Source organism: Carassius carassius, chromosome 4 (assembly GCF_963082965.1).
Source record: "Carassius carassius chromosome 4, fCarCar2.1, whole genome shotgun sequence".
Lineage (NCBI taxonomy): Eukaryota > Metazoa > Chordata > Actinopteri > Cypriniformes > Cyprinidae > Carassius > Carassius carassius.
The window spans coordinates 27,789,997-27,800,657 of record NC_081758.1 but is presented as its reverse complement, the minus strand read 5'-3'; the positions used below and the strand labels follow the sequence as shown (position 1 = coordinate 27,800,657).

Sequence of the window (10,661 nt, the reverse complement as noted above, 5' to 3'; positions counted from 1 at the left end):
TCGACGCAGCGTCTCATTCCCTCGAGGAACTAGGGTTACATAGGTAACTTTGAGACGACTTCTTTTAAAAACATACAACATCTTAATGACTCAAAACCTTTTTTTGTGTAGTTTAGATTAGTGGTTTTAGTCCAAGTTAAACACAATAGTGTGTTAAAATCAAGGTCACACAACACACTTTACAAACCACTCACCACTACACGCAGATCCTGCTTGGAACATTTCAGTGGTCAGCAGCACAATACCATAATATGAAAAAGCATTACAAAACCTGTGTTCATAAAACAAAGTAGATTTTTTAGTTTTATATATATATTTTTTAAGTTTCATATGGAAGTATTTGACATTTTGAACAATCTACATACCAGATAATCCAGACCAAAAGTGTAGTTTTGCGGTATTCTGGAATAAAAAGATCTCTAATTCTCCCACGCTCAGCCTGAAACACATAAACACAAATCAAATGCAACTAGACTTTACAAAATAAACATGAAAACCCCAAATTTGAAATTTTTCAATAATGTGTGAGTAGGAAATTTTGAGACTGTTAGCCCCACATACCTGAGTGTTGGCTATAAGTCTTCCAGTAGGCACAGAGCTCCTATTATCTGCTGCTATATATTTCAAAGTGTCCAGGGCCTTGTCTTCTCTGCCCCTCAGTACATCAAATCTAGCACTTTCTGGTAACCACTACATGACAAATATGCACAATTCATAATCACACAGTAGAATCCATATGAATTCAAGGGATGCACCGATATGAAAATTTTGGCCGATACCGATAACCGATAATTATTTAAATATTAAAGCCGATAACCGATATGTTGGCCGATAAATCTTAATCCACATTATGATATAATTATCGAGAGCCTGATTACCAAAAAAGTCTCATCATTAAAAGGCATTAAACACTTCAACATAAATCAAACATAAAGCAGCCTTACAAATAAATGAAATAATGCTTAAATAATGGAAACAAGTTACTGGACAACATTACTAATGTGTAAAAAAATAAGGTGATAAAAAAAGGTGATAATACTATGGAGTGTGAGATCCAGCATGTAAGGACTATAGCCAGAGATATTGTCAAAATCATTAAATGTTGTCATTATTAAGAGTTTTTGGCATTTCCAATTAATGTAGACTTGTTATTTTCTGGCTATTATTATTAGGTTACTTTTATTATTAAAATAATATTACAATTAATTTGCTTCGCAACAATTTCATAGCGCATCACCGCATAATTGACACGCTGTGACTCGCAGCCTGTGAGGAAGATAAAAGAATTTGCCTATTAGCTTAGGCTAAATGAAAACCGGTAAACTGAAGTGCTGCCATCTTATTTAACACAGGAAAACGCATCATATATTCAGATATTTATACAACATAAATATAATATTACAACTTATATACGTAAAAAAAGACCAAATGCACACGTGAAGTTGAACTAAGTGACGTGCTAATCAGAATGTGTAACTTCTGTTGTGCATGTGCTCTTGGCATTTCACTCAACAATGCGCTGAATCACAGAACCCAAATCAAACATATCAGCCAAATTCTCTTATTGGTTTTACAACGATGACAGAAAAATTTACATTTATAGGCCGATATCTATATTGGCCGATATATCATGCATCCCTAATGAATTTTATTGTAATTTAAGGCCCCTGAACATGAGCCTTGTGTCCAGTCACAGCCATACATACACAGCAGGAGGCAGCAAAGATAACAAGAGGAAAGGTGGAGAAAGCTAGCAGCCATTTCCAGCCTAATGTGGGCATGACCACCATAGCCAGTAACACTTCAAACACAGCACCCAAGGCCCAGAACACCTATTAGCACAGAAGATTGTAAAATGAAAACAGAAGAATGTAAAATGTCAAATGTATAATATAATTGCATGTTAAAAAATATGGGTAATAGTTGAATAAACAGTCATCTGAATTACCCCTAACAGGATTATAGATATCCCTCTGGATTTTATTGGGAGGAATTCAGTATATAATGTCACTCTGTAAGGGAATGAATGAAATATTATCGAAAAACCATGATGCTTCACAAATCCTCTATATATTCTGATTTTTTGTTCGAGAAACTTGTTGAAAACACTTAATATTTTTGTAGAAACTGTGATACATTTTTTTTAGGATTCTATGATGAATATAAAGTTTAAAAAAAAAATGTTTATTTGAAATATACATTTAGTAACATTCTGGGATTTGTATAAATGTGTCCTTGTTGAATAAAAGCATTCTTTTAATTTTACTGAATACAGATTAAATGACTTGGGAAGTTATTTGTAGTAGTGAGCAACTGAACAGGTGTAATGATTTCTGAGGATTTTTTTTTTGTCAAATCCATGTAAAAGATGTAAAAGCAATGTCCAAAACATGTAGACATTAATGAGAACTTAATATCTAGAACATGAATAAAAAGTTCCATAAAGAAGACATTCTGAGTGTTGCTCAGCTGAATGTGAATTATGAGTTTGCAATCAATCCCACTTCATTCATTGCTCAATGATGGAAAAACTCACGACTGAGGGGCTCCTCCTAGGCCAAATCCCACGAGGCATCGCAAGACTAAGATCCAGCTGTAAACAGGTGTGAAAGCACTGAGAAGCCCATAGTGCAATGTCCACAGCAGGCACAGTATTAAACTCTAAAAGATGGAGAGGGAGATGGCGAGGCTGTCAGTGAGGCAACAATGACTGCTTTATGTTCTTATAAAGAATGCTTGCATTGACATTATTTATTTACTCAATTCACTTGTGATAGATTTAAACCAAACATACCACTTTTCGGCCATATTTATCTGAAATGTTCCCCCAAAGTGAGGAGCTGACCATCATTCCAATGAACACTATCTGGCAAGGTACGAAATTACAACGATACATTTAAAATTCAAAAGATTAAATTCAAATATTATAAAAGTCTTCACAACACTACACACTACACCTTTTCAGAAAGCTATAACCAAATGTAACCCCCGGAAGTGTTTAAACATGTTCAACAGTGAATATACCGACCGCTGTTATGAATGCCACTTTCCAGCTCGAGAGCCTCCACTCACAGCGCAGTTGAGGAGTTACAATACTAAGGAGCATCATTTCCATAGAATCGGCCATCTTAGCATGCAAATATAAAACAATTTTCAGTAAACAGTAAAAAGCTTTTAAGTAAACCGAATGAGCTGAACAAATTGAAGATATTTGTTCAGTAACCATCACTTGTATTTAAAATACTACAGTATAATGCAGAATGTCTTACCCACGCAACTCCTGTTAGCATTGAGAGTTTCCACTGAAACCTTCCGAAACCGATAGCCTCAATTGCTTCTTCGACAGTGAAGGTTTCTGAAGAAATGCATATTTATTGAATGATGAGAAGATATTGTATACAAGCTAAGCACAAATCACCAAATAGACATTAGAGTTATCTCCTTAAGACTGAGCCATGCAGAAAGGAATTATGACAAGGGCTGTGTATTCTTCTGAGCTAGTACCTATTCAGCAAAAAGCATAATGTCAATACTGTGAGGAATTAAAATTCTGCTGACAGAGTATCTGGAACTACAATTAATAATTCTGACTGCAATAAAGATGGCACTATGCAAAAAAAACTATAATTTATTAGTCTTTCTGCCTATATATTTGTGTCTACTTACTGTACTTTTTGTTATGCTCTATAGACAAAAAAGCCTTATGCTCTCTTTAAAAGTATTCAGTAGCCTACATGAGGATGCATAATGTTATTTCTTGAACAATATTTTTTTTTAGCATTCTACTCTAACCTCACACCTCCTAAAGTCCTTAAACGACATGCATTCATTACGCCACAAGTCTGACCTTAATCACTGTTTTAGAATTCAATTAAACATTCTACTCTATCCTGGAATAAAGAGAATGTTCAAATTGCACATTCATTTACAAATGTAGATGTTGGATATAGATGCCAACCTGAGATTCCAGAGCTTCTGTACTTGCTGCAAACTCCTTCATCGATAGGCTCATCTTTCCCGGGCTGCTCCTCGTGAACAGTAAGGATGCTTTTATCATCTGTCTGGGATGTCACAAAACTAAAAAAAAAATATAGACTTTAGCTTTTGTACGGTTTACAATGAAAATCTGAAACAATTTTGTAGTTGGCTTTACATTTCACAAACTAAACATAATTTAAAACTGCCATTTGTCTGACATTTCAAGGCTTCGGTTTTAATTTTTCACTCAACTTAAAGTAAACCACCACAGGTGTAAATCATTCTTACTAGCCACAACAATTTTACGAGTAAACACAAAACACATGTATTACCTGATATTGCTGTCTTTCCTGCGTTTGTAAGCCATTTGCAATGATCTTTTCAATGCACTCATTTCACTAGGCTATGATGTAACGCTAAACCAAAAAAGTGTTCTCAGCTATAGAACGTGTTAGACTGGCATGCGACTCTGATTACAACAACACAATCTGAAGGATGGTAAAGTAAGAAAGTGGGCTTGGCCTCAAGCAGACACACAGTCCTCCAGAGTACAACCCACACGGCCTCATGTCATCCCTAAACAAGATACGCAGTGATAAAAGGAAGAGAAGGAATGTGTGGAATTCTTTCATAAAATCTTATCATTTCCATTAGAAACATTTGTTAGATAAAAGTATTAGAGATGCTGAGATAAGGGGAAAGAATTGGTTTTCATAAACTAGAAATTTTTATAATTTTTTTTACCTACATCATCTTTCAAATGAATTAATTGTAAGCACTCTTTTTTGTGCTCTTTTTTTTCAGATTGTAAAAATGTTTACTCACACATAGACAAGTTATTCATTGGTACCCTTACCACTAGTAAATATAGTATACTTCAAGTTTATTTTACTAAGTATACTTAGGTAAAGTTCCAGTATATTTGTAAGTATACTTTATATAGCAAGTATACAAATATCAGTGTTCTAGTAGTATACTTCTAAGTGTACTGTTTCAGTACTCCTTGGGACTAAATTAGCCCACTTTCTAGTATAGAAATGTATACTTTTAAGTATACTTCAAGTATAACAGTAGCAAACTTTGAGTACACTACTAGTTTGCCTGTTTGTTTGTAGTTTGTACTGCAATTATACTAAAAGTGAACTTATAGGTTTACTGATAATTTACTAATTAAATACTTTGTACAATTTGAAGTATAGTCTCAGTAAACTACTAGTTTGTAGTTTTATATTGCAAGTATACTCATTAGTTGTCTGTAAGTGAACTTTACATCATACTTTAAGTATACTACTATGTCCCTATTTAGGTTTGAATTTGTATATATTTTGTTATATGAATATCTGAACCTACAAAACATCCAAAGAAAGAACAGGGTATCTGCTTGTAAACAAATACATTTTATTCTACTGTAGCTTCATGCATTCTTTTTTTAAACACTTTAATATGGGTAAGTTTCATAAAAAATAAAGAAATAACATTTTGAACAAAAAGCTGAAAAAAGACTATGAATTGGATTCAGAATGATAATCAAAATGTAGATGGAGTCAATCAACACCCCAAATCTTGACCGTAATTATTACCTCTTCATCGGTCGACATTTAATTCCATTACGTTACAGTTTTGATGGTGTTTCATATCAGATGATCGTGTTAGATTACATGTGTAAGTATCTGTTGTTTCTTTTATTCTTCTTGGCTTGTGTTTTTTTTTTGGAAATTCTGTGCAGAAGATGTGTACTAGCGCCCTCTACAGTATAATAATGAAAACACGGATTCTAGGAGTATAGCTCAAATATATTTTTGTAAGCATAAATCAAGTATACTTAAATATCATTTTAAGTATATTTCTGAGGAGTACATAAAGCCCATTTCTGAGAAGTACATAAAAAGTAAACTAAAAGCATACTTTCCTATTTTTTAGTTTAAAAGAAGTATACTAATAGCACACTTGAATAAACTTCTTTTTCGTAAGGGTATACACACACATCAACCTAGTAATTCTATGTCCAAACAGAAAAGTTAAATAAGTTAGATGAGTTAAGCACCACAGAAGTGGCATTAAATAACTAAGGCAGTAGTTCTCAACCAGGAAGCTAATGAACAATACTACGGGAGCTGCAGGATGACTTTAAAGTATGTAAATACATGCAAATATACAAAATAGTTTGTTGAAAAAAAATATCTGAAGGAGGCAACACAAGGAAGAAGAAAAAATTCTAACATTATAATGCAGTACCAATCTCGGCCACCAGGTGCCATGTTTATGTTTTATATGGCATTTGTGTGGAAGGGGGCCTTTGAATATTGTCCTGGACAGTGAAGTTAAACTTCAAATGAAAAGGGTTAAGCTAGGGTCATGTTCTGTACCATACAATGCCTTCCACTTGTAATGTTAATATGTTATGAATGTAAATGTTTACATTTTTCTTTTGAAAATAATAGCTGTAGCTAAAAAAAAAAATAGAAAAAAAGGAAATACCACCAGATTTGAAATTTTATTTGTTAACAGTTAGAGTCATGGTTAAGGAAACATGGTTTAGAGTTTGTCTTGCAAATGGTTGAACAAACTTGCATTTGCATGAAATGGGAGCATAACAGTGATACAGCAGTATTTGTGATTGAGTCTGACTCTGAGAAACAACAGCCAGTACTGTGTACACAGTTTTTCTTACTTTGCACATGGCAAAAGGTAGGTTAAGTGTCTGAATGAGTTCAGTAAGCTCTGCATTTATCTGACTATTTTAGGTAATTATTGAAAAAAGAATATATTTAAACCTTTGCTGCATTTCCTGTTCATTTCATGAACAGTCCTGTATCTAAGTGTGTGCTATTCCTATAATTTCTTTGCTTAAATGACAATGCATCCTGCAAAGAGCAAGTTAGTGCTGAGAACATGCAGCTCATTGAGGAACAGCTGCATCAGATAGAGCAGAACAGATGTGCCCCACTGATTCGACTGGCCAGTTGAAATGTACCTCTACCCGTTGGTGAAAGCTGGCGAAGACAAATCGGGATGGAATTTACAAAACCTTATTTTACAAAAGTAAGTGAAACTCAGTATGAGACATAATCTAAATAACAATGAAAAGATGAGGTAAAAAAAAACTTTGTTCCTGTTTTTTTCTTTTTTCAGCTAATGTCTTTTGTTACAATGGAGAGGCAATACCTTACTGTTTATACCAGCCCTGAGCATGTGTTTTTTGGCACAACTTTGTGCGCAATTCAAGATGTAAGTTCTTTAATATTCTAAAAAAGGAAGAGGTATAAAAGATCTGTGGATTTAAATAGACTACATATCAAATTTTGACAGGTAAAAGTGGTCATTCTTGGGCAAGACCCCGATCACCATCCAGGTCAGGCTCATGTTTTGGCCTTCAGTGTGCTGAGGCCTAAACCTCCTCCTCCTAGGTACCACATTGTACTGAATTGTGGAAATAATTATATATTGATCATCTTACCACAGTGATATCTTACAGTACATCTCTACTGACAACTCTGTATGTTGACCTGCTTCACTTATTGCAGTTTGGAAAACATATTTATGGAGCTTAAAGAAGATATTGTTGACTTCTGGAACCCAGGCCATAGAGACCTCACAGAATGGGGTAAACAGGGTAGATGATCAACATACAATACTATTCAAAAGTGTGGGGACAGTAAGTTTATTTTATTTTATTTTTTTATTTTATTAAAACTTTAATTCAGAAGGACATATCTAATTTTACAAGACATGACATTTCAAATAAATACTTTTCTTTTGAACTTTCTTTTGAGCAGCTCAACCGATTTTAACACTGACAATAAGAAATGTTTCTTGAACATTAAATCAGGATATTAGATGATTTCTGAAGAATCATGTGACACTGAAGACTGGAGTAATGGCTGCTGAAAATTCAGCTTTGACATTAGAGGACTACTGTACATTTAATTTTAAAATATATTAAAATAGAAAATATATTTTAAATTAATAATTAATAATTCACAATTAATATGTTTATTGCATTATTGATTGTAAATAAATAAATGTACACTTGGTGAGCATAACCAACTTCTTTCAAAAACATTTAAAGGGGTCATATGACGTTGGTAAAAAGAACATTATTTTGAATGTGTTTATTTGGTTCAAGATTCAAAAATCACATTATTTTCCACATAATGTATATTATTGTTGTTCCTCTATGCCCCGCCTTTCTGAAACGTGTACATTTTTACAAAGGTCATCATTCTGAAAAACAAGGTGTGCTCTGATTGGCCAGCTATCCAGTGCATTATGATGCCCCACTTTATAGAAACAGATAACCGGTATTGTAGGCAAATTTTCCAGGAAACAGTCCTCGTCCTCCGTAAAATGCTGCACACATCTGAATATGTGGGTTGAACTGTTCTGGAACTGTATTGTAAATACAACTTAACCACTGATTTCTAGTTGTGTCCTCTTTTCGAAGACCAAACAAAGTAGTTTCGCTTTCACAAACGAAACAAACAGCATCTCCACGACATGGTGACGGCGGCAAAAGAAAAAATAAAAGTTATGCCTTCTTTCTTTGCGTGAATGTTAGGGCGATGTTATGCAAATCTTCCCACATTGTGATGTAGACGTGGGGGCATGTTAGAATGAGCTGTTTTAAGTAGGCGTGGTTGACTCTTAAAGGGATAGTTCACCCAAAAATTAAAATTAGATTTTTATCTGCTTACCCCCAAGGCTTCCAAGATGTACAGTAGGTGAATTTGTTTCTTCAGTAGAACACAAACTGAGATTTTTAACTGAAACCGTTGCAGTTTATCACTCTTATCATATAAGTGAATAGGAATCATGGCTAAAACATAAAAAAATTAAAAATAAATAAATAAAAATTAAAAATTAAACCCTGTGGCTTGTGATGATACATTGATGTGTAAAGACACAAAATGATCAGTCAAGTAACTGAACAAAATTTATATAGTTTTTTCCCCCTCTGATTCACGCAGTGTGCAAACTCTCCTAAGCAGATCCTCCTGAGCGCATTCTCAAGCAGGTGCGTGAGGAGGCTTCTTCTTCTCGCTTTACAGCGGATGCAGACTTATAAGTGCATTATCGCCACCTATCTCTCAAATGGACCATTGACACTCCTAATTGAGATTGTAGATAGAGTGTCAATGGTCCATTTGAGAGAAATACTGAAATACTGTTCAGTTTCTTGCACACACCAATTGTTTTTTTTGTTGTTTTTTTTTGTCTTTACACATCAGTGTATCATCATGAGTTTAGTTCGTGTTCTACTGAAGAAACAGTGTCACCTTCATCTTGGATGCACTGTGGGTATGTAGATAAACATCAAATTTTCATTTTTGGGTGAACTATCCCTTTAACTTTTTTAAAGAATATCTGTTTGGATTTGAGACTTTAGTCTTTGCAACTTTACAGATCTTCTATATGAACCAAGAGCTTGTAACACTCCAAAGAGAAAGGAAAAATTGAAATCGCATCATATAACCCCTTTAAAAATCTTACTGAGCCCAAACTTTTGAATGGTAGTGTATGTGCCTGTATATGAGTGCTCTATCAAGGTGTTTCGAGTTATAACATAATTTTAAAGCTGTTTTATTATGTTTAATGTCAATATTCTTTCCATTGTCAGGTTTTCTGCTACGACAGCTGTTTCATCACTGTATCGCCTTGCACCACTAACCTATAAATTAGGTTAAAGTTGTAGTCGGGGACAGTAATTAGGGCTATGAATATTATCATGGCCAATTTTTTGCTGTGGAATTTCTGATCTCTGAGCTGTGCTTTGATTCCATTGATCATTTTACACTATGTCGTAAATTTCAGAAATTTATTCTTACAGCGATTTAATTTATTTATTTGTGTTTTCACAGCATATATTCTTTTTTTTATTAATTCCTTTATTATCTTAAAGGAAATCAACTAATCTGAAGCTACGCTTTGTCAAAAGCTTAGTTATTAGTATCCAGACAAAGATTGTGGGATGGTACTGTATACCTTTGGAAGTTCACCTTTGGAATCATGTCAACTGCAAAGTCAAGGTTTGTGTAAAACTCTGAACAAAAATGATGAATTGAAAATAGCAAACACTGTGTATGGCACCAATCATGCCAGCACAGCAACGTTAGTTCAACCAATGATGTGAGTTTTGGGGCGGGACTATTTATTGGCCTGCTCAATGGGATATGATCAGGAAACATGTTTGAAAACAAGCAGGAATTAGTTTTGCAGATGTTTTTGGTGGTGCTATATTGAGTCAGGCTTCGTACCTGATAAGAATCTTGTTGATTTGGAATTCCCAAGGATGGGCGACATGTGAGTGTTGTGAGCGTGTGATCGTATGTAAATATGTGAGCATAAGTAAATATGATTTACCTCAAGCGCATGGTACATTTCACACATGGAATAGAAATCTGATTGTCTGAAAACTGCAAACATTCTTTTAGATGGTTCATTTCTGCGAACCAGTTAAAAACGGTTCATTAATCTGTAATTTTTTACGTCATTGCAATCTGACAACATTCATCATTCAAATTCTCTATAAACTCATGCCATTTTATCAGTACACTCAGTTCCAACTGGTTCAACCGGTTCACTGAAAAAATCATTCACGAACTAGACAGGGTTTACACAATGACATTGACAATTGCATGATTTCCTTTAGAGCTGATTAATGGAAATGTATATCTCAAGACATG

The 10,661-nt window shown here is 34.2% G+C and overlaps 1 protein-coding gene and 1 pseudogene across 1 annotated transcript; one reads left to right on the top strand and one right to left on the bottom strand.

The window, feature by feature from the left end:
* Positions 1–400: 400 nt before the first annotated feature.
* LOC132139663 (synaptic vesicle 2-related protein-like) lies at positions 401–4,393 on the bottom strand. The gene is made up of 9 exons (XM_059548186.1): positions 4,311–4,393; positions 3,959–4,077; positions 3,270–3,355; positions 3,029–3,127; positions 2,795–2,866; positions 2,537–2,661; positions 1,949–2,012; positions 1,707–1,832; positions 401–690 (listed from the first exon to the last, which is right to left on the bottom strand). Exons 1-9 carry the CDS (start codon positions 4,370–4,372, stop codon positions 460–462), a joined length of 984 nt encoding a protein of 327 aa, XP_059404169.1. The 5' UTR covers positions 4,373–4,393; the 3' UTR covers positions 401–459.
* Positions 4,394–6,870: 2,477 nt separating this feature from the next.
* LOC132135258 (uracil-DNA glycosylase-like) lies at positions 6,871–7,599 on the top strand (annotated as a pseudogene).
* Positions 7,600–10,661: the final 3,062 nt, after the last annotated feature.

Coding starts and splice junctions, on each gene's coding strand:
- LOC132139663 (XM_059548186.1), bottom strand. CDS start 4,372: ATGAGTGCATTGAAAAGATCATTGCAAATGGCTTACAAACGCAGGAAA. Junction 3,356..3,958: donor CAGAAGCTCTGGAATCTCAG/GTTGGCATCTAT, acceptor GCATTTCTTCAG/AAACCTTCACTGTCGAAGAA. Junction 2,662..2,794: donor ATAAATATGGCCGAAAAGTG/GTATGTTTGGTT, acceptor TCCATCTTTTAG/AGTTTAATACTGTGCCTGCT.